Source organism: Polypterus senegalus, chromosome 11, assembly GCF_016835505.1.
Source record: "Polypterus senegalus isolate Bchr_013 chromosome 11, ASM1683550v1, whole genome shotgun sequence".
Classification (NCBI taxonomy): domain Eukaryota; kingdom Metazoa; phylum Chordata; class Cladistia; order Polypteriformes; family Polypteridae; genus Polypterus; species Polypterus senegalus.
The window spans coordinates 143,725,711-143,751,166 of record NC_053164.1 but is presented as its reverse complement, the minus strand read 5'-3'; the positions used below and the strand labels follow the sequence as shown (position 1 = coordinate 143,751,166).

General features: G+C 35.9%; 1 protein-coding gene across 1 annotated transcript in view; it reads right to left on the bottom strand.

The window, feature by feature from the left end:
- Nucleotides 1-23,631, bottom strand: part of hmga2 (high mobility group AT-hook 2) — a 168,229-nt gene extending 144,598 nt beyond the window's left edge. Inside the window, exons 1-2 of the mRNA XM_039769741.1 lie at nt 22,982-23,631; nt 20,599-20,685 (exon numbers count right to left, since the gene is read on the bottom strand). Of these exons, the coding sequence (XP_039625675.1) occupies nt 20,599-20,685; nt 22,982-23,092 (198 nt within the window). The 5' untranslated portion in view covers nt 23,093-23,631. The remainder of the gene's footprint in view (nt 1-20,598; nt 20,686-22,981) is intronic.
- Between the last annotated feature and the right edge of the window lie 1,825 nt (nt 23,632-25,456).

The following is a 25,456-nucleotide window of genomic DNA, read 5'->3' as shown; positions in this document are numbered from 1 at the left end:
TACATCATGGCAGCACCTAACCAAACAAAACAGTGGTGTAATAAGTAATTTATACCAGATCTCCCCCTAACATCAAACCCAACTCCTATATAAAAATAATATCATGACTCTAATTATGTTCAAAAATGTTAGCTGAACTGAACACTCAACAGTGAAATAACTCTAACCCTAACCCTAACCCCAATTCTGACTTGACTGGTTTCTAATCGTCTTGTCATCCCTGCATGTAGGCCCTCCGACCTGCAGAGAAAAACGTGGGGGTTGGTGGCAGAATTAGCACTCCAGCCTCCATAAAAAATCTCACACTGGTTCCATTCCTTCTGACCTTGTGTGTTGCTGAGGTGTCACCCGTTGCATGGCTGCACTCCGGTCCTAATCTGTGATCCTGAGTTGGTTTGTCGTGTGGTAGGTGTGGCAATGCGCTGTATCAGTGCGTGCTCCTAACCTGTCTCCCTCTCTCTCTCTTTCTCTTAGGGAAGATGCATTCAGTTTTGTTCCACAGGAAGAATTAACCACTGAATCTCTAGAAATTTAAAATTTACATTGGGATTCAGGCTTCACAATATATTATTCCCTTGATATGAAAAGTACTGTATGTTTAGAGATATTCATAAATCAAAATCATAAATCAAAAATGCATGAATATACTAGTTTTAATTTAATTTTTTTAATTCTTTTTTTGGTTGTTAAAATACAATAATCTGAAATATTAACATTAGTTGCACAGCAGTAATGAAAAAAAATCTTGCATGATGATTAGCACAATAAATTAAAAATTTCACTGTACTGTGTCCACATGAAAATAATGAGCATATAAACTTATAAAGTTACTGTGCAGTGCAAAACCAACCTAATTTAAACATACCTTTTTATTGTCTGAGTTAACATTAAACGTTGCTCAAACATTCTTTTTCTTTATATTTCCTGCTTGAATTAAGAACTTATAACACTGTATTTCTTTTCAAGGAAAATGACAATTTCGACACACTACATGAAGCTGTGACAATATCCTCTGCAGCTGAAAACACTCACTCATTGCATTTGGATGTGACAAGGAAAGATTCCCAAAAGCAAGTACTGAGAATTTTGGTGCTTTTTCTCCTTGCTACGGTAGAGCATTGCTGTTATAAGTTCCACTGCTGTAAATGAAAACTATTTCTGAATCAGTATCAGTGATGTCTCAAACACTTGCATTCTCTAACTATGGCTTGCTGGTATTAGCCACAGGTCATCAATCATATATTTTTGTGCGTAATGTATTGGTTTACATGTGAACACTATTGGTTTATGAGTATTTGCTGTTGGTTTGCGTGTGCACAGTACTGATTTCATTCATATGAACTACATTGGCTGTATAGTATCGGTTTGTGCGTGAATTACATTGGTTTGTCTATGTATACTACTGGTTTGCATATGAACTACATTTATTTACACTTGTATACTGTATCACTGGTTCAGGTGCATTTGTTATTGGTTTGTTAGTGAACTGCATCAGTTTGTACTCATATAGTATCGGTTTACACTATATTGGCTTGCATTCATATACTGTTGCTGTGCTGGTCTAGCAATATCGGTTTTGTGCTTGAACCCTATTGGTTTTACATGTCAAAATTGTACCAGTTTTATGTGTGTACTATGCCAGTTCTGCGTATTAAACATACTGGTTATACATATGCATCCTGTTGCAGCCTTCTGCACGAACTATATTAGTTCTGGGTGCAAACTATTTGTTGTTCACGTGATCTTCAGCAGCAACATGAGAGGCAAGAAACAGGCAGAGTCATGAAGCATGAAGAGAGGTGGGTATGAGCAGATCTGCTTTAAAATAACTCAATATTTTCTATTTCACATATGTTTGCAAAAGGACTTGGTGGTAATTACTACTGCCTAACAGTACCTACCCTTGAGTCTAAAAAGAACACATGGCTGATGTTAGGTATTTGTATTCGGCCATCTTCTTATTCGCTCCCAGCTACATGTTTGCTTGCGACAAGCAACTGCACTTATTCACACAGCTTTTGCAAACCAGTTACTTGTTCTAATGGCAAAAAATTCTACATTTACGACTGACACCTTTATCCAACACACAACATTTAGATACTACTGGTTACATGTCTTTTGCCCAGTCCTTCCCTGTACACCATTACATCACAATGCTTGTACAACTACAACATGTATATTTATTGGCATAATATAAGAAGGTAGTCATTCTCAGTAAAATACAGACTATATACAAAAGAGCTAACTTGACTAACACGAAACACTAAAAAGAAACACTACAAATCTCTTTGACTTGGTTACTGACATTGTTGTGATATAACCAGATATGCCAGATCTCAGCAACCGAATGCTTCCAAGTTTATGAACCCAGAAGTGTGAAAGTGGTCTATTAAACTGTTTTAACGCATAACTCAGTGTCCTGCCTGCTTCTCTTCATGATCTATTTCTCTACCATTCCTAGAGTTTCTGTTTCTTTCCCCTTCCATTGCTGTTTGTCGATCATATGAACAACCTATACAGTTCACACACAGAACTGATATAGTTCACACTAGTGAAAAACAATTCTTTTCAGTAATTCAATTCTTTAATTCAGTTCACTTCAAAAACAACAAGAAGCGATATTCTAGATTAAAATCTACAAATCTGTAACAACTTTAACCGCCAAACAATATAAACAATATAAAAAGCAAGCAACAAAATAAATAATTCACACATAATTATAATAAAATAAGCAAAGATTTTTCTTGTCTAGATGTCAAAAGAAACATCTTTTATGACTAAATAAAATTAATTTCAGTTTTAGATTAATCTCCTGCAATTTCCTTTTTTTATATCTTGTCCTTTCTGATGCACTCTCCCATAAATATATCATCAGTGAACAGAACTAAGATTCAATGTACTGCAAGTTTCTTGTCTGCAGCTCTTTCCTCCGTTCAGTACACAAACTGATTCTTTCGGTGAACTTGTTCGGTGTACTGTACTGCAAGTCTTTTGTCTGCAGTCTGTGTATGAATTTGCAATGGTTCTCCAGATCAGTAGGTGCATACTGGTTGTGTACTGAGACGGTCATAGTCACTCAGTCAGAGTGAACTGATCAATGGGAGATGTTTGGTGACATCTACCAAGTCAGTGGCTAGTTGTTGTCATGACCATTTTTCCAAAGACAGCAGCCATTTAAGTAAAGTTAAGATGATAGCTCCAGATTGTCACGGAATGTAATGTAAAATGTAGCATGCACTGCTCATGCCTCGAAAAGATTTGTTCTTTAATTTCATTATACCAGTACATTCGTTCAGACACCAAGACAAGTAGAAAAGAATTTATTTGTTCATTCATTACATATCACTAGTTCACACACAAAGCTGCAATAAGGCACATATGTAAAACCAGTATGTTCTGTATGAAAAACCAATATAGTACACACATAAAACCAGCATGTTATGCTGGCATGGCACAGACATTAAACTGGTTCAATTCAAACATGTAATCGATCTAGTGCGTACATAAAACCAATTGAGTCCATACACGAGAACGATATATTACCCACATGAAACCAGTATAAGATGTGCATGAAACCAATATGGTGCATACACAAAACCATTCCTACACCAACACCAGTAGTATATGAACAGCCAATATAGTTCACTCACAAACCAATAACAAACACAATGGAACCAGTCATATACACACACAAATCAATATAGTTCATATGCATGTAATATACAGACACAAATCAATTTAGTTCATATGAATGAAACAAGTATTGTACACTCAAAAATTGATAGTAAATATTCATAAGCCAACAGTGTTTGTAAACCAATAGATTATGCTCAAAAATATATGACTAATGGCATGTTTGGCTCCTTATATGCTGCTCCTAGCAGCATTTGAGCATGTCATAAGACATGTACCAATATGATATATTTTGATAGTCCCAATAGAGCTTAATTTGAAAGCAAGACGCTGGATGCAGTAGTGCAACTACGAAACAATGTTTCGGTTTGCCATACTTGCCTGGGTGTATGTGTGTGTGTGTGTGTGTGTGTGTGTGTGTGTGTGAAGCACTTAGCCTGTAGTCCCAGCCCATTTTCACATACAGTGACATCTTTTGTGTGCAGAAAACTTTTACGTTCCCAATATTATAGACAGTAAATAACGGTTCTGCCAAAGTACAATACATGTTATACCTTAGTTCCCATTTTTCAATCAGATTTTTAAATTCCCTGCTTTTGATGAAAGATATGTTTGTTTGCTTTCCTGTTTTGCTTTAGTCATGTGGGAATGTCATACAATACATGATACAAAAATACAGTATTGGCAGTATTCTAGTACCACGACTTTTGATACAACAAACGTTTTTCTTATGCACAGAATCTACTGAAAGATTAATAAGTATAATTGTTAGCTAGTTAATTGGTTATGGCAATGTCAATGTGCAAGCCAATTAGCATTAAGTTTGATTTCTATGATACAAACAAGCTGGAGTACTGTTCATTGAATGCTCATATTCATATTAATGTCATTTGTGAACAATTTTATAACAATAAAATAAATACAAACTTCTCCCAGAAACATATATTTCTTAATTCCACTTGGTTTTCAGAAGTGGTCAAGATGAGGGCTAAGTTAAGTTTTTCCATGCAGATTACATTTTTCATTGAATATTATACTTTGCAAACAATTACAGTGTTGATTTTAATACTTCTATAAAATGAACTCATTCTTTCTTTGCACAAGAATTGTTATCATTTATATTAATTTGTTGATAATAAACATCTGAAACCCCACTGGTTGGTTTATTAGGCCCATAGTGCCTCATAAGTTTAAGACTGATAAGAACTGACAATATAAACTCATGCCACCAATATAACCTCAGCCTAACACTTCTTGCCTGGGAACTTTGCTGTCTCATACAGCTGTAAACTAACTTTGAAGCTTTACTCTCAACCTCCCTTTGAACTGTACTTTGCACTTTTTCGCAGCTCACCAAAACCTCCTTCACATCACACCACCACATTCTCATCATGAAAACTCTTTTCTTAATACTATAAATGAAGTTCCACTTTCACATACCGAAAATATGTACCTTTTTATCTCTTCAGCTATACTTTGTATTTCAATGTTTAGCAAAACACTGCTAAACTCAGCAAAACTTACATCTACTTTTCAAACACACAGCCTAACATCAAAATAATATCCACTTGCCTGTATAGCTTCAATGTGTCATCCATCACCATAAACTCTCCTCACTAAAATAAGTTTATCTTAATTGGTATGCTGTTGCCAAAGTGTTTCTCCACTCTAGTCTGGTATCCACTCTAGTTTTCTCACTTAAGTCCAGCTCCTAACTTAAATTTCAATTAATATTTTGCTTCAGATTAACTTTGCACTAAAGAATCTTTTCTCAGAACTAAAGTTGGTTGGCAGTGTTGAACTTTATTTTCACACTAAACTTAAAGACAATTCTCCTTAGGATGTAATTTTCTCTTTACATCATTCTAATTTAATTCAGCTCACATATCTTTCCTTTACTTTAAAAAAATCCAGTATGTCACATGATATGAGAAATGCACTCTCACTTAAGAACTACACTTAACAACACACAATAAATTTAGACATACATAAATCAATAGGCGTCTTCAGCAAAAATAATCAGAAGGACTTGAAGTAATGCATGCCACATGAATCAACCCTTTAATGGGATACAAGTACAGTGATCCCTCGCTATATCGCGCTTCGACTTTCGCGGCTTCACTCCATCGCGGATTTTAAATATAAGCATATCTAAATATATATCACGGATTTTTCGCTGGTTCGCCAATTTCTGCGGACAATGGGTCTTTTAATTTATGGTACATGCTTCCTCAGTTTGTTTGCCCAGTTGATTTCATACAAGGGACGCTATTGGAGGATGGCTTAGAAACTACCCAATCAGAGCATGTATTACATATTAACTAAAACTCAATGATATTACGATGTGCTTCCCCGAGCGGATTGTTTGCTTTTCTCGGTCTTTCTCTGACATTCTCTGCTCCTGACGGTGCTCGTTTGAAGAGAAGATACGTTTGCATTCTTTTAATTGTGAGAAAGAACTGTCATCTCTGTCTTGTCATGGAGCACAGTTTAAACTTTTGACTAAAGGGTGTTATTTCATGTCTAGAGGGCTCTAATAATGTTAACAGGGTGGAAGAGTTTATAAGGGCTTAAAATATATAAAAATAACCATACAAACCTATGGTTTCTACTTCGCGGATTTTCACCTATCGCGGGGGTCTGGAACGCAACCCACGCGATCGAGGAGGGAATACTGTAGTCAAAATTACTCCTTTTAAGAAAACGTCAAAAAATGGGTTATCAGTAACATATGCATGTGGAGTGTCATTTTATGTTATTTCAATGCTACTGGACATGAATATATTTTTAATACTTGATTATTTACCAGTGGCCCTAGCCCGCTCACAGCCACCCCAGAAAGCTAGAAATGACACATTTCAAACATAAGCATGTTGGGTATCATTTTAGACTATTTTAAGGTCAGTGATTATGAAAATTCTATTATTTTTCATTTTTGATCCTTTACTAGGGATCTAGCACTCTACGAACCTCCATCAGAGTGTGATAAATTGAACATTGCTATCACAGTCATCTTGTGGTGAGTAACTTTTGCAACCTGTCCTCCTACACTTGTTCAAAACAGTCCCTAGACTAATATTACTCAATTAAGTTGACTTCCGTTGAATAAAAGCATCTGCTAAGAAAATAAATGTAAACATTGATGTGTAAATACAATCAAAAATATCTAGACTTTCAACATTTAAACTGAGCCACAGATTTTGATCATTTCAATATATGGCAAAATTATTCTTGTTTATTATGCACTTCTACCTCATAAACTAAATCATTACATTTCCCAAGAACACACCAAATTAGATTATTTCAAAAAGCACATTTAAAACAACAGAGGCACCAAATTACTGTACAAAGAAGTATTAAAATAAACACAATGCAAACAATCACACAGAAATAGATTAATAAAAAACCTAATTATAACATCCACCACAATCCCATTATACACAGTGAAAGGCGGAAGAAAACAACTACGTCTTAAGCCGACTTTTAAAAACCTCGATATAGGATGAAGACCTGATGTCAAAAGGCAGGTCATTCCAAAGCCTCGGAGCAATAACTGAGAAAGCTCTGTCTCCCCCAAGTCTTCAGCCAAGATCTTGGAACTACAAGCAGTAGTTGTCCAGAAGACCTCAATGCTCTTGGTACCAAGTAGGGGTGAAGGAGGTCGCAGTTGTATTTTGAAGCAAGTCCATGCAAGGCTTTAAATACAAACAACAAAATTTTAAAATCAATGCAACATCTCACCAGTAGCCAGTGGAGAGAGGTTAATACAGGGGAGATATGGTCATTTTTTTCTAGACCCAATTAAAAATCTAGCTGTGGCATTTTGAATCAGCTGAAGGTGTGACGGGGCAGATTTGGGCAGTCCCACCTATAAGGAGTTACAATAATCTAGCTGAGATATGATACAGGCATGAACATTTGTTTTCAAGTCCTTCAGTAGTATTAGGGTGTTGCATATTGTAAACATTTTAGTTAGCCAATAAAAGGTGTCATTTTGCTTGACTTCTCACCAAGTCCCTCTGTGAAAGAAAAGATTTTAGTTTTGAAATTTGCCTTAGTTGGTAAAAACTGGTCTTTACTACCGAAGAAATCTATTTAGCGACAACTCAAAAATGATACCTAGGTTCCTGGCATCATTATGAAAAATTGCTGTCAAGGAGCCTAACTGAATGCCTATTTCAACTGCAGATGCGGTAGGACCAAAAATAATGACCTCTGTTTTATTTTCATTTAATTGTAAGAAATTGTGTGCCATGCAATATATAATATCCTCAAAGCATTTCAATAGCTTTTTTACAGATGAAGTGATGTCAGGACAAACTTTGAGGTAGAACTGCTTATCATCAACATAACATCATGTTTGTAAGAATAGAACCTTGTGGGATGCCTTGTGTGAGAGGAGCTGGCTGAGATAAGTTCTCATCTATATTAACAGAATTATGGTGATTTACAATAACTCAGACTTTTTATATCTTATAAAATCAGTTACTGCCCTTCTGTCTTGTTAGTGAACACAACACAACTTGAACTAAACATTTACTCTGTAAACATCATGATAGTGGAATTACATACATAATACAGAAGGCTTAACATTCACATGAAGTGGTAGCAGTTTCATAAAGCATGAAAATGGAAGAGTACTTAACCTGAATAATATATAGGGTGGTCCAGATCTAATTATGCAATTTTAATTACGCTATAACTTATTAAGTTTATTACATAGAAAATCACCCGAAAAATCCCAGACCATCGAGAAGTTTGCGAATTGACGGCATGAAGAATCATCTTTGTGCCGAACTGGAATCGTTTCTGCATAAATCAAAGTCATCCAAACGATCTGGATCTGCATAATTAGATCTGGACCACGGTGTACATTCAATTAGAATGGAAAGTAAATTTATTTTTGGGTTCTTTTTATCACAGCATACAAGTAAGAGCTAAGCAGAGGTCAAGATAGCATGACAAGATAATGTTCTCTTGACATGTATGTCAAAGTTGCTTAGCTTGTCTTCAGTTTGGCTGCTAAGGCGGTGTTTGTTTTTTAATAAGTCCAGCAAGCTGGGTAGTGTTTCACATTACTGACTTCCTAACAAGCACAGTTTGTTTTCAGTTTGCCCTTAGGATAGTTTACTGAGTCCATAGAAAATCCCACAAAAGTAAAACAGGGCTTCAAGCTCTGAGGAATTTGTAGCAGACAACAACAAAGACAAACCCAGGTCACATATATGTCGACTCTGATTTAAGGCTATTTACATGCCAAAGCAAAACAAAGCCCCAGTCCCTGTCAGAGTATTTTTAGCTTGCCTTTGGTGTGGATAATACATTTTTAATTTGAGGGTGCAATGGTCTGCAAGCATATACCCAATCTATTAACCATGAGAGCCTATGCATGTCTGCTTTTCTTTCTCTCTCTCTTACTGCCTTGTCATGAACTTCAATTTGTCTTGGACTGTGTGAATGGTTTTGCATATTTTTAAAGACCCTTTAAAAAACTGCAGGCCACACACTGTTCTTTAAAAATACCACCACTCTGTGCCTTTGCCCAACTTAAAAGCAGTTTGTCTGTATTTACATTTTGAATCTCCAGAAATATTAATTGCATTAATTGTATTCAACTTGTATTAATTTTTCAAGTTATATATAATAATTGGCCCCATCTAAATAGGTTTTCCGACAAATACTATTTAAACATCACTAAACAAAAGCCTTCTGAAAAACATTATATAAAATCAAAATTAGCTGTGAGATTACATAATTTATATTTGAATGATCAATTAGTTGCCCTGCGGTGGACTGGCGCCCTGCCCGGGGTTTGTTTCCTGCCTTGTGCCCTGTGTTGGCTGGGATTGGCTCCAGCAGACCCCCGTGATCCTGTAGTTAGGATACAGCGGGTTGGATAATGGATGGATGGATGGATCAATTAGTTATTTCATTCTTTAAACCTTTACCCTGTCTTGTGCTTAAAACAGTACAGGAAAATTCACACTGAAAAGCACAGTTTTGTAAACCTTTCAAAACTGAAATAAAAGAAAAGCTGGTGAAGTTCTCACTTAGAATCTTAACATAAATGACCCTGCATTTGAAAAGGCAGGAAGGTTACAAAGAAAAAAATGTATGTATGTGTGTGGTGCCACCATTAAAGTTGATCTTTTTTTGTCATGAAGTCAATTAATAAAATTTAAGCAATGCTGAGCAGATGAATCAAAGCAATTTCATATCTGTTGTTTGGATCTTTAATCATTTGTATTTTAACTTCTAAATACTCTTTTTTTTGAAGTAGCCCAAAATGTGTTGATTTACCTTGCTATAATGGAATTTTGCACATACAGTTGATATTATACATTTTTCAAACCTGCTTAATTAAATTTTGGGTTGCAAATGTAGTTATACTAAACTACACATCTGTACACATCCAATGCAGACACAGGATGAACTCTGAGAGTCCAAACAGACAATAACCAGGCACAGTATCTGAGCCATGTTTGCTGGGAACTGAGAAGCAACAGTGCTAGTCAATGTACTATTGTGCACTAGTATATTTCCAGAAAATTGCTTTTTTAATTGTTAATGATTTAAGCGGATCACTTATTTTTACCAATGTAAGTGTACCAAACCTGTTCAGTTGTCCTCTTTGAAAATGGCATCTAACAGATAATGTAATACGGTTATATATACTGTATATATATGAATTACTGAAATAACTTATCAGAAAACTTCATACCAACACTATTTTCAGTTGCTATGGCCTCTGGGTGTTTATAAATTATACAAGATTTGATAGCTGAGGATTACTAAAGCATATCCTTTCGTAAAGGCATGGAGAAAAATGTTTTAAGATATCATCATAGACTATGATTTTATGACCCCCATATTACAAAAGGTCTAAATTTTCCCTCTAAGATTAAAAGCTCTAGTTCAGCTCATTTTCTTTAGACCTCAGCTATTAATGGAATGGAGTTTACAAATGTGTAGTTATAGTGCTTGACAAAGATTCGGATCTTTCAGTACAGTTTTCTAACAAATCGTCATAGTAAACATAAAAAGTATATCCAAGATATGATATTTGAATGGTACCAATCAGGGAAATGGCATAGGGACATTTCCAAGAAAATGCAAAACCCCAAAACATGTTGAAGTTATTATAAATAAAAGAGATCATTTGGAATTCATCAGAATCTAAGGCTAAATCGAAGCTGAATTTCTGATCTAATGAGATAATACAATTATCCTTCTGCCCTCATCATTTACATGTATAATTGTTACAAGTGTAACATCATTCCTACTGTGAGGGCAGTATCATGGAATCTTTGGTGTACCTCATAGCCCCTATGTAAAATTGAGTAAACTTGTGTAATTTTGCAAAAATTGTAATGTCCAGATTTGCAAGGCTGAACAAAATTATTCTTGGTTGTACTGTCCTGTGTCCACTCACTTTCGCCCAAAGTTATCCATAAGTTTTCTACCTTTGCTTGCAGTTTGTAAAAGTTCCCATATTTATGTAGGGCACATTTCCACAAACATCTTTCAGAAGAATAAGAATGCATATTTTGCTCCACATCCATTGCTAGTCAGATTTTTCTCCATATAGTATCCAACAAAACAGTAAAATAAGATATGTTATATATACACTAATATTGCATATAATATAACCAACTAACTAAACTGGTCTACTATGCATGAAGCTGCCTTACCTCACTATACCAAAATTAATTCAATCACCTTGGTATTTTGTTTTCAATGCAAAGCGTGTTTATTTAAGAATTTCAAAAAGACCTATTACAGAGAGACTACCACAAACCAGAAAGCTCCCACTACAGTACAGTATATAAAAGAAACATTTAACAGCTATGTTGGGTTACTTTGATAGATATGGAATCTATTAGAGGAGCATCCAGTTTGCTTTAAGTTGCTCTTCCTAAATATCTGTCCCTTACATTCTTCTCATTCTTTACTTTGGTATGCTGACAATCAGTCTTATAGCTCCAAACCCAATGTACACTGGCAAAGGATTACCCATTTAAACCTCCCTAGAAGACTCACTCTCCAGTAATCACTGGAACTGTAGTTATGAATTATGGACTTCCCCATAAAGTCCTCTTGATAAAATCAGTTCTTTCCATACATCACTACAATAACCAGATCAAAAGGAAGCTTCTAGGGTTGCTGCAGGGGCACCTCTTCTTGTCAATACACTGCAGAGCACCGTTACTTCCAAGGGTTTCATGCTACCCCCTGTTGACATTGTAAAATGTGATGTAGAATGAGAAATGAAGGCCAGATTAGCTTTACCACTGTACAGCATCAATGAGAGACACCAACTGAACATAATGATACTAACATGAAAAACAACAGCTTATCAACTTGAAGAACTTCTAAATTAGTGACAATTATGAGGGCTTTATCTAAACAGCAGGCAGTGCTTCACATTCCACACTAGTCAGTGAACATGTGGAGATAAAATGTGATCTCTGTTACAGTAATGTGGGTTTCTTTGAATATTCTTTGATCTAACGTTTCAAAGATGTGCATCTTCAGTTAGTTAGCTTCTTTGAAACTGACCTGCTATAAATGACTACAATTTGTGAGTACAGTAAGTGTACCTGGCAATGAACACTCATCCCAACTACAGTTGATCTTTGCTATGCAAAATGATACCCTTGGCCCTGTAGAGGAATAAGCACATTCAAAAATTTGATGAATATGTACAGTATTTACCATATATTACATAGGCATTCAAAGTGCACCTTGTCCATTTCAATTACAATCTGTTTTGTTTGTTTATAGTGTAAATTAATCAGCTTAGATTTTTTGTCATTTTTGTTGCGCGCAGAAGGACGTTTATCACTGTACACGCTGCTTTCCGTTAACTAACCTTTTTAAACTTCTTAAATTTAAAAATTATTAGAGGGAAGAAAATCAAGATGAATGTACTAAAGGATTTTCTTCTTCTTGAAGTTTCCTTCCACCATGACTATGAGTGAAAAAGGTAGTAAGAGAAGTGGGCTTATCTTTAAAACAAATTAAAGCAATATAATCTAATCCAGTGCAATGTTTAAATTAAATTATAATTATTTAATACAATACATAAAATTTAAGTATTAACATTTTGCTACATACACTTAAATGTAAAAAAGGTGTATTATGTATCTATGTACACATCATGTTTGTCAATATGACACTTGAGAATGCTTTTGTGGGCTTTTCCTAAAAAACAGACTTAATACAAAAATAAAAATCTTAAAATTAAACAGTATAGTATAACATCTTTATTTTTACCTTACCTCACCTTTTTTACCTAAGATGTGTTCATCTCTTTTCTGTACCATGCAATAAGTGTAATCAACTGTGAGCCTTCACTTAGAAACAGCAAGGATTTACATATATATATGATATTTTGGTACAACTGTGAATGTCATTTTAACTTAATGAACTGATGTGTCAAAATATCACTTTATATTTTCTGTTGCTGTTCTTCTTGCTATAATAAAGCCTTGCTATGCAACTTGGTGTGATTATTCATTCAATGTTGTGCCACATGCATTTTAGGACTTTCTCCCTTGGTCTGCATGAGCTTTCATCAATCATAATATTAAAGTTGCACATCAAAACTAAATACTTTATCTCTTACTTTTAAGATTAATGGTATATTTAATATTAATGTGCATATTTACAGTACTGATATAACTGGATATTCTCTCCAATCATATTCTTACTGTCCTCTGCCAACTTTGTACCTTCTGTTCACTGTTTCAAATTCTAATTTTATAGAAGGATATTTACAGACAACACTCTGTGTCTCAATTGTTTTATGATTTATTATTATCTTGAAATGTCTTATAAGGTAAATCAACTTATTATTATCCTTGTATTCTGCTCATGTTTGCTTATGTATTATGCATTATATTACCATCATTTGTGAGGCCCAGAGCCTTCCACAACTTGACTAAAATATTTAGTAACACATTTTTTTTTCAAATTATTGTGTCTACCGTGGCAGACGGCTGAGGTCCATCCCCAGCCGGGACGCCACTTCATTATATGTTAAGGGGGAACAGCCATGGACTGTGCAATACCTCCCCCTGGATGCTAGATGGCTGCCCCACTGGGTTGGAGTGCTGCCTCGATTTCTCGCAGGGCTCCATGAGAATTGGAGTTGAGTGCAGCCCTGTTGGGTCCTTCAGGCGCCACAAGGGGGTGCTGTAGCTGGGACTTCTGAGCCCTTATGGGCAGCGTATTCGCTACACCCGGAAGTGCAGCTGGAACTCGGCAATCAACCACCTGCAGCACTTCCGGGTGGACTATAAAAGGGCCCAGCAACCACCACTCAGTGGCCAGAGTCGGGAGGAGGAGGATGAAGCTTGACCAGAGGAGTGGGGGTACAAGAGAGGACTGTGTGTGTTGGTGTTTTGGTGTACTGGGGACTGTGTTGTGCCTGTGGGGGTCATGGGGAAAACATGCCCCACAGGTGAAGAAAAATAAATCTCTGTTTTATTTTTACGCGTGCCTCCCTGTCTCTTTGTGCCATGTAAGGCACTCAAATAGCGCCTTTGTTACACTACGTACAGTAATCAGACAAAAACGTAAGGTCTTGCTTGCTTTCCATTTAAGGAACATTAAGATACTGCTTTCCAGCTTTCTAAACAAATCTGAAAGCAACAAAAAAATTCAATAAATGTACTGGATATTGTATATTGTGAATAGCCTCCATTTCAATACATTTCTTACATTTTTATTAAAGTATTACGGTAATTTTTCTATTTGTTTACTTAAATACTCTAATAAAAACGGACTTGCTGTAACTGAAATAAGCATCTCTTCAATGGAAATATATTATAACTTCTGTTAAAGCTCCACAAATGCCATCCCCAATTGTTCATCACCATCAACAACTTTATAATTAAACTTTAAACAGGTGTTTTTCAACTGGTGTGGAATGAGAGCTAGCCGGGTGTGCCATATAGGCCCGCGTGTATGAGTAGGCAGGGGGATGATGCAGTTGGGAAAATACATCCAAAGTGCTCAATGAGTGCTGTGTCTGCAAAAGCCAACTTCCAGTATGTTTTTTTTTTTTTTTCCAGGGTCTCTAATAGTCCTGCCCCTTCAGACAGTTTAGCCAGTGTACAGATTTAATGTTTTGGGGGATGGTAGATTCGTGGTGTGCCTTGGGATATTTTGGGTTACAAAAACTGTGCCACCACAGAAAAATGATTGGAAAACGCTGCTCTACCTATACCTTTGCTTCTGAAACACTAAAAAAGTTCTCCATAACAGTTATCTTTTTTAAAAACTGACAATGTGCATTACTGGAGTGCTTATGTTGTAATCTTTTCATAAATTAGCAAAGATACTGCAAAATGTAATAATGGATAGGGATAATCATTACACTTCTGTTTTGTAGAATTTTGTCATTGTATTAGGGCAGTAAGCTACCTGGATGACTCGGCAAATTAAATACAGAGGTACTAGAGACTTGTTTTGGTTTTAGTGCCACTCAAAGAAAATGCATTTTGCACGTTTGTGATATGTCATTGATTTGATCTTCTTATAGGAACATGACATGGAAAAAAGAGAGAGCGTAATTTTTACCTTTTCTACTTTTCCTTAATATTGCTGCGGGACTTCCATAAATCCCCTTTCCTCAAACTCCACTGCACCTATGTTGGTATGTATTAATCAAGGCAATGAAAACCAGTACGAGGTACTGACATATGGCAAGGTGTTGTGAAACATGTAAGTGGAAGCTTTTTAAAAAGTTTAATTTCTCAAAAATTTTAAAGGTAGTATATAAATATTGTACTGGATCTGTATGTAATTCATTAGGTTCACACTTAACTTTTTTGCATTATTGTTTCACAATTTAAAAAAAAAAAAAATTACATGAAAATGCTGCCCTGAACAAGGGACTGCCTGACGTTATTGCCTTGTTGCTGGCCCTAGATACGACAATATTTTTTAACACGTCAAACAGACAACATTAATTGAAAAAATTAAGCACTATCTTTCCTAGGTCTAATATACATTCTGCATATGCTGGGTTCCAGTCCAAGTGTCTGTTAATGGCCTTTTAATTTGAAACCCATGATTCAGCCTACTCTCTGGCACTCTTAGTATTAGCCCTGTATTTTACTTGCACAGTGTCAGAGTTAAATGTGTGCCCTGTAGAACATATATGTGTGTATATCAGAGACTGAGGGTCTAAATATTTCAGTTACTTAATACTTTTGGTTTTTGGTTTGGCCCTTAAGCTGCTGAAGGAAATGGACTTCCTAATGATGAGTTCTTCCTATTTCACCATATATTTCTGTCTTATGCCCTGGTTACCTATGTCACTTGATTCAATTTATAGATTCCTCTGTCTACAAACTGACAGGTCAAGACCAGAACACTATGGAAATATTTACCATTAACTCAAACAAAACCTTTAGTCTGAAATGAGTGGGTGAAAGTTTTTTTTAATCTGCACATTTACTATTTCACAAATAGTCTGCAGCCCCATTACTAAACTGAGGAATTATTTTACTGAATAGCTCTGGGAAAGTATTACAATTTGGGGCAGGGTGCTGTCTCTTCAAGGGGGTGCAAGTATTAAAAAGTGAGGAAAAAAATTGCATAACTACAGCCACTCCTATAGCAGCAGTTTTCATTTTTTTTTTCAAAAACACCGGAATATAATGGGAGCCACAATCATCCCATTGATAATTATGTTCCAATTTAGACAACATATAATAAGACATATTCGCAGGTAAGCCAATCACATTGTGTAAGCTCTGCTTACCTGTGTGCTTGTTCCTGCTCATTTTTTTATGAAATCCACAAAGAAAATATTATAACAACAACAGAAGAAGTTTAGTTTAAGGTTTGTTTCAAGGAGCCCAAGATTAATGGCAAACCCCCTCCTACAGGATGGCCATCTACTATAAACAAAATCACTTTTTTAAATTGTTTATTTTGTCTGATTCTATCACATGACACCAGACACACATTCCAATGCTTGCTAATGACTAAAGCTAGAGGTAAGAATGGAAAATGCATCCATCCATTTCCTGAACGCACATTAGCCTATGTCTGTTCATGAGGGTATATCAATCATGCCCAGCACTGGAGCACAATCCTGTAGCAAAATATACAAGACAAGAACCCACTGTGGAGTCTAGTCCATATTCACTCAAAACAGGCGATTTAGACTTGTCCATCATCTTCAAAACATGTCTGTGGACTGTGGGAACAAAACCAGAATCCCTATAAGATCACCTTGTAAACAAGGGGGAAAACGTAAAATCTGAAAACAAAAGACACCCTATCCGAGAATCAAACAAGGGTTCAGCAGTCAAGTGGCAACTCTATCTATTGCATCACTATGACATACTCAAGACTGAGAAAAAACATGACATTTTCACCCCTGTAATAATCCAATTAATTATAAAATTAAAGATTCAAAATCCCTAAACACAAAACAGCATTCATCCATTTATTTGACTATTTCAATTTTATTAATTCCTGCAAATAAAAAGAACACTTAACTGTTTAAATGGCTCGCAGTGTTGTAAGAAGTCTAAGTATATCCTGGCTAGTATCGGGTACCAAAAAATTACCCAATCCTCCATGGGGTACTAGTCTACCAGTGTAACATTTACACATCCACATACATTTACTAATACCAAGGGAGATTAATCACCAGTTAACCCTGCTTTTGGAGGAATCATAGAAATAAATCCAGGAAAGTAGAGCAGGCAAATTCTGTAGGTTGCAGACAAATCTGGAATTCAAAACCTAATACCTTACACTGTGAGACTACAATGCATATCACCATACCACGCTGCCACCCCAACTAGTAAATATTTAAAAAAAATGCACATTTTTAATGCTACCCCATGTTAAAAAATATTAAAGAACAGAAAAGGTAACATTAGTTTAAAACTGATGCTTATGTTCCTATTTAAAGATATTTGTCAAAAAAAGTTTGAACGTTTAAAAACTGAACAGTCTGAACAGCAGAATATTTAAATATCTATTTATCGAAATGACATATACATTATATCAATATTGGCATGTAAATTCCTAAGCCTGCAAAAATTAATATTACCACAGCAAAAGGTATAAACACTCTTTCACAAACACGTTTCACACAATTTCTTTAAATAATAATTTTTTTTTTTTATCATTTTTGGATTCGTAATGTTAAAAAAGCAAATCAATTATCTTATCCAAACTTGCCCAGGGCCCTGGGGCATGCTGGTATAAGTCTTTAAACTCAAAAACTACAGGAATGCTAAATAAGCTCCTCACACACGCTCACACTCTAATACGTGACCTGATCGCCTTGGCTGCACACACCTTTCCCAGAACAAGACGATTAACTGCATTCAGGGACTCGATTGTAGGTGGGAGGTGATTACAAGGAATTAGGAGTGAGAACATTTCTTACTGAACTGCCGTAGAGCACAAATGTTAGCATTAATAGCATAGTCTTTTCCAAGATAATGAAGGCAGCATTGACATTTTCAACATTTCTCAATCACAGACAGCAATCTTCCTGGAACAATGTCTGTTTTTCTCTGTTTCAAAGAAGGAGGTGTGATCCTGAAACTTGACTTATCAAACAAAAATGTATCAAAGTAATATTAAGATAAACACAGGAGAATTATATTTGAAGAGCAGAATTTCCACAGCACTGGATTTAATTCATAGCTAACCATTATCACATTTTTTAAAATAATCAGATTAACAAATTAAATGAATTGGGCAAAATTAATTAAGCAGTTGATATTTTGCCTCAAAACAAAAATTCTATTTTTTCAATACACACAAAACAACTTTATCATCTGTCCATCCATCTATCCTTTTTTTAAACCTGCTTAACTAGGGCAGAGTAGTGGAGGCCACAGCCTATCTTGACAGCACTAGACACAAGGTGGAAACCAACTTTGCTTGCATGATTTTAGTCACTTTCAAAATAACTTCATTACTATTTTGATCTATTTATATCTATTGTTTTATTTGATGTAAAAGTTCAAAAATAAAAATTAAGTGAAAGATGTTTGTCATTAGTCATGTTAGTCATTAGTCACATAAAACTGTAACTCTGAACATTGATGTGTTTGTGTTTGCATGTATTGTCATAAACAGACACAGGCCTAGGTGTGATTTTTTTATTCATTTAACTAGTTGGTAAATTACAATCAGTTTACTTTTAGGGGTAATCAGTTCCTAATCTGCTTGGGAGTATATGATTTTCTAACTAAAATGAACACGTGACACAGGTATAAAAAATAGGAAAAATATAAAGTGCACAGAGAAGGAGAGACTGACGTGAAAATCTACATGTCCTCAACTAAGAGTTTATATTCAGCAGTTAAGCTTGGATGTTATGTGGGACATTCTGGAAAATGTGCCTTTGTCTTGAGACCAGAAGGACATTTACTGAGAGGTTAGGCAACCTCTAAAAGGAAACAACTTTATAAAATGTTACTTAACTGAATTCACAGGAGAGCGAAATCACTATTACAATATGTGTCTGAAAATGTATACTTCACTCCCTTATTCGTATAAACGCTGCAACAACAGCATAACTGTTAAATTCAATACAAAACATTGACACTACTAGACCTATGCACCTTTCATATATATATAAATAAAGTTTGTATAATGTTTTTCACAATGCATTTTTCCAGACATCTGTCACTTTGTGATACACTTGCCTGCCTCTTACCATACTGATGCATTTTTTAGGGCACCACTGGTGCAAAAATGAACTTTCCCACCTTAAGACCCTTCACATATGCCGGGCTCAGCAGAGAACTGTCCTCTGTCCACAGAAACAACCTAGTACTAAACTGTTCTACTATATACAGTATGTCCTAGTGTGTACCATTGGAAAAACTCCAGTCCCATTCACAATAAGTTCATGATTTCTGCAACTTGTTGCTTAAACAGAAATGTGACTTCCCTTAATAATAATTGGCTGTGTAACTGTGTATATATATATATATATATATATATATATATATATATATACTGAATACTAGTAAAATAAATATTAGCTAGCATATACTACTAATTTGAATTTCCTCTATACTGTTTTAACTGTTTTGTAAAAGGTACATTTTACACATTCCATTAAACACTGTTAGCAGATGATAAAATGATATCCAATGAACATAGCTCAGTTTATTCCTCAGATTCTGTCTTTGTTTAAGAACATCTATCTGTGAAACTCAGTATGAAAGGTATTATTCAAGGTAAACGTTCACTGTGTAATTTTTTCAGTTATGCTGAGCATCAGTGAGCATCATTTTGAAAATTGTTCTGAAATAGATTTGTTAGCTTATTGTGACAACCACAACACATGAATGGTATTCAACAAATTCTTCAAAATTAGTCTTTCCATATCTCCATAATAAATGTTTAGAATGGCAGTATGTTTAGGTACTGAAATGCCTTTAAAGGCACTCAACAAAATAAATATGCATGACTAGACATATTTTGATAATATTTTTGATATTAATAACTTCAGCTGCATTAACTACTGGTATATATGATCATCAGCTATACTGTATGCTGTTAATAAAATGCTTGCAGATACAATGTATGTTTGAGTAAAGAAAAGTAGCTAAGAAAGAGACAGCATAAGCTTTATCACAAAATGTTCATGGTTATCACAATTAAAAGAGTAATCACTCAAATTACAAGTCTTTAAATGCAGAAAGCAAAAACACAACTTAACATTCTTAATACCAACTAATTCATTTCAATATATGGGCAAAAATATAAGCAGGATGGATAAGTAAATTAAGGTGTATGTAACTTTGCATCTCTTGGCACAGTTGACCTTAGCACAAAAGGCACCTCAGGAAATGCAACTTCTTCTGTGGTAAATTTAAATAAACCTGGAGACCCAGTGTTCTGTGCATGAGGTCTCTAGGAGAGCACTGACAAGAAGCACATAGGAAACAGAGTGCACCTCACCTTTTGAGCTGCCTTGGAGGGTCCTTTGTTTTTACTCCCTTTAGGTCTTCCTCTTGGTCTTTTAGGGGCTGGCTCTCCACTGATTTCCTGTATAAATAAACAAATAAAGGACACAACAACAGTGAGACATCTGCACACACAACTTTCTCAATGCATTTCCAGCTCTATGGAGGAGTCTGCTGTGAAATACTGAAATAATGTGCAGAACATTACACAATGAAAATTATGGACTGAAATTGCTAATAACTTTAATAAGCCTACAAATCTTTACATCTTAATTTATTAAACTAAAGACTAGAATGATAACTACATAGCAAGTGAATGATTTAAAAAGAGTCTTCAAACACAATGCCAACTTTCTTTTACTGTATAATTTGTCTTGCACCTCAAAAAGGCTTAAATGTATGCCTACTTGTGTGCTATGAATATATGAATATGCGTGTATTAAAAAAAAGACTTTCACTGAAGCAGATATATTAATTTAGTCAATGTATATGTACGTTTGTGTGTATTTTTCTGTAATTGGTAATAAATAATGTAGTCATTTGCAAAAGGAAATTAATCATTTAGATTTAGGACTCAAAATGTTTGCAAAATGATTCATCCTTATTTTAAAACTCAGGGACTTCTAAACTTTGAGCATTTCCTTCAAAATACAGGATGTGGTGGAGCTGATTAAACAAGTTAAATCCCTCTTAAAACCATTAGAATTTTTTTTTTAATTTCCTTTAATTCTGACTTTTATGCCTCTAGCAATTTGCTGGTTAAATTTTAATCAGAGAAAACTGCTTAGACGTAAAGTTAACTTCATATGCTAAGATAATTATAGTAAATGTAATGCTATGCAAAACTTCAAAATGAAAATAGCAATCTTTCAGATATGCTGTTAACACCCGTCTCTTGAAAATACACTGCATTAAAAATTGTAGCTGGCCATGTATGACATTAGATAATGAAAAAAATTGGTCTTAATGAAGTTTAAAAGTACCGTACATTATGAAATGTATGGTTTTGGATGTGAATTAAACTCCATTTCATGTGCATATACAGTAGTGATGCATAAAAATAAAACCATATAACTATTTCTACAAAGAAATCTTTATGCTTTTTCTAGTCACCACCACAAGAGAGAGATGTCCTGGTATTGGGATGTGTATTTGAACACTCTATACACGTGTACATTATCCTTGTGTAATCATAAACTAGCACATCGAATAGCTAGCTGATCATTATACTGTTATTGAATGCAAATACATAAACATTACTTTTCACCACGAAAAATAAACAAGTTATCTATAATCTGGCTGTATACTTCTGAGGAACTACATTAACCACTACCCCGCCACTGAAACCACACCGCTAATTTCATTATTTGCTCCACAAACCTCATTCATAAAAACGTGGAATCTTGCTTGTAAAGCTGACTGATCTAAACTAGTCTGTAGAAATGTAGTGGGATTGCGTTCGAACTTTCAGAAATGTTAGATATCAAGTTATGAATTAAGTACTGCACACATTGTTTAACATAACTCGGCATATCGTGTACTTTATGTCAGTGTTTTAGATAGATAGATAGATAGATAGATAGATAGATAGATAGATAGATAGATAGATAGATAGATAGATAGATAGATAGATTTATTAAAGTCATAGTTGCAGTTTATCGTCTCACACTGAACTGTAACAAATGGAAAGCGAAAGCGGGCGATATGAAGTCAAATCGTGGAAGTTTCCTAATGCTTCCCAAAGAATGGAGAGGGGAGGGAAAGTTCGAAAAAGTTCGCTCATGCAACATGCAGAGATCCGCGATCAACTTTTCTCCAATACATTTAAGGAAAAAAACAAATGCCGATTATTCGTATAAGCTGCACTCTTATAAAAGAAGATAACTGGCCGCCTGGGGTGAGCGGGGATCCCGGCTGGATGGGCACGCAGCGCGCACGTTTTGCCCCTGCAACCAGCCGCATGTTGTTTTTTGTGTTGTGCAGTCTATAAACTAGCCGCTTGGTAAATATTGGCACACACACACAGTCGAACCTGCTTCGGAGGGAAAAAGAAAAACCATCTGAGAAGTAAAGCCCGGCATGCCCCGATCGGAAGTGTTAACAACGAGTGCCGCAGTTCCGAGCCTGTCGGGTTCCATCCTTCACAGAAACACTAAAAAGCGCAGTTTGCCTCAAAGCACACCGCACAGTTGTGCGAGCAGCTTGAGATGTGCAGCGACTTAAAACATCAGGTTTAAGAAAAGCGGGGGGCGAACTGCATGTTTAAGTGAAAAGTAAACGTTTAAACAGAAATGTCTTAGACTATGTATTTGAAATAATGAAATGCCTCGATTTGTTTTTATTTGTCATTCTTAAAAAAAAATAAGAAATGGACTGACTTGTTGTTGTTTCCGCGGTCTGCCCCGACCTCTCTTCTGAGGCTGCGTCGTTGCAGGTTGATCCGGTTGAGAAGCGGTAGACTGGCCACTCGTGTCGCCCCGTGTGCTCATCCTGACTTGGCTGGAAAAAAATCGCGATCTTCGGCCCCTCGACCTTAAGAAACGCGGTTCTGCACTCGCACCGCGTGCCGGACGTCCTGGTGATCAAAAACAACGGGAAAGGGACAGTCCTCTTGTGTAGATACGTATAATCAACAAAATCTCATTCAGGTAAAACAGTGACCAAGCAAAAGTGGGGGAAAAGCCTCGGGACTTAAAAAGTGATAATGCACAATCCTTGAAATATTTACGGTACAGAGAGCTTCTGATGTGAAGAAAAAAACAAATCCCATATAGTCATGTATTACTTTGTTTTACTTTTGCAGTGCATTTAAATGAGAACAAGGCACATTGGAAAATTAAACGGTGACACTACACCTTCCTGTCAAGATCACGGAATGTGCTATAGCTTAGGGTCTGTGGATTACATACTCAACAGCTATTATATGAGCCTGGGATGAGATCTTTTTTTTTTTTTTCCTTTGCTGGGGCTGGTAAAATTACGAGTCCGGCCCACGGACTGTGCAGTGATGGGTAAAAGAGCACCTTTTCCCCGTGGGTGGAAAACATAGGAGGGCGAGGGAAAGGGGGAGGAGGATGAATGGGTGGTGGAGGTGGTGGTGGTAGTGGTGGATGGAGGCGGGGCTGGTGGTTGTGAAAAATTACAAGGAGGAGGCGGCAACAAAAAAAAAAAAAACTGGAGGCCAGCCAGAGAAAACATTAGAAATTCTGCGGCAGGGAAGAGACCACATTGAGACAAACTCACGTGTCTGGGACCATTCAGTGTAATGGCTGGAATCCAGCAGGTTTAAAGGGCTAGGCTAGGGAATCCCAAAAAATTATAACCTCTGTTACAAGCCGGTTTAATCAATGCATGACCACGTCATATAGCATTTACTTCGAGACAATACTACACTTCTCGCTTAGGTGGAAGTATTAGGGTATACTGTTCCACATTGAAGCAACATATAACCAGATTTTCAGCTGCATTTGTTTATTTTAATTATTTTTAATGAAACGTGTTATACAGTATATACAATGCGTGGATTCGAAATTTTGATTAAAAATGTCATTCACTTTTGTAATTAAAATCGTGTATACGCGCTAATTTTTTTCAATATCTAATTTAAAGTCTACCCATTGAGGCGCATATATAAACATTTTAGTTTTTACCAGTCATCAGAACTACGCGAACATTCATTCATACTACTAAAAAAGAAAAATCGTTTCCTCAGAGAAGCTCTACTATAAACAGCTTAATAAAAATCTAAGGTAAACAAGAACTCTTGTTAACAGTTAATTGGTTTGTTTTTACCCTGGCTGTGACATTTTAAAAATTCCCTCCTAATGCGTGATAATTGTAACCTAAGGGACGTACTTGTCAAGCGATAATTTTACCTGACCTGCTCCGAACACACAATATCCTGACGCGTTTCGGGCGAAATGAAACAGTAAAGAAAACTGAACAGAAAAAATGAATATAATGTACCATTCATTTAAGATAGCTGACACATATCCCCTTCAGTAAATACGGTAACATTGACAGAAATATTTTCCAACAGAATGTTTTTTTTTCCTTACAACCATTCATTTTCGATTAGTGGGGTCGAAGGGAAGGAAACGGGGAGTTTGTTCTGCATATGGCGTATGGCAAGAACCAACCCCGGACGGGCAATATTCTGTCGTGTTACATACATGCATATTTATTCATTTTACTTATCTACTTATACGGTGTAACATTCCCTACCTAAGCAGCATGGAGCAAAGTGCACACGTACACCTTTGCACAATACACCACTTTGAAATAACCGCTTAACTTAAACTACTTATCTTTGGCCTATGAAATATACCAGTAGAGTCAACCGTGATAGGATGGTCAGGAAGTGACATTAGGCCACTCAGATTAGGTAAAACGATATGCATAGATAGATAGATATCCATTATCCAAACCGCTATATCCTAACTACAGGATCACGGGGGTCTGTTGGAGCCAATCCCAACCAACACAGGGCGCAAGGCAGGAAACAAACCCTGGGCAGGGCACTAGCCGCAGGATAGATAGATATCCATACGTAGTTTCGGGTTTCCATAATCACTTTAATACATTTCCTAAAACAATATTGAATAGTGGTTACCTACAAATTACACTTCTAACTGAGCTGTTTTTGAATCACAGTGGCTTTATGAGTGACTATGGCCATCAACAAGTAGAGATTGTTCCTGCCAGGCCTCTTATTTCGCCTTGACAGGCTTCGGCCCCTTGAGAATGAGGAAAACACATGACTTTAATGCTGATGAGTAAGACTTTACGCTGAATACGTATTTTGTTTGTGTAGTTGCTCATAATTTAATATGGCAAGTTACATTTTTCCTTAC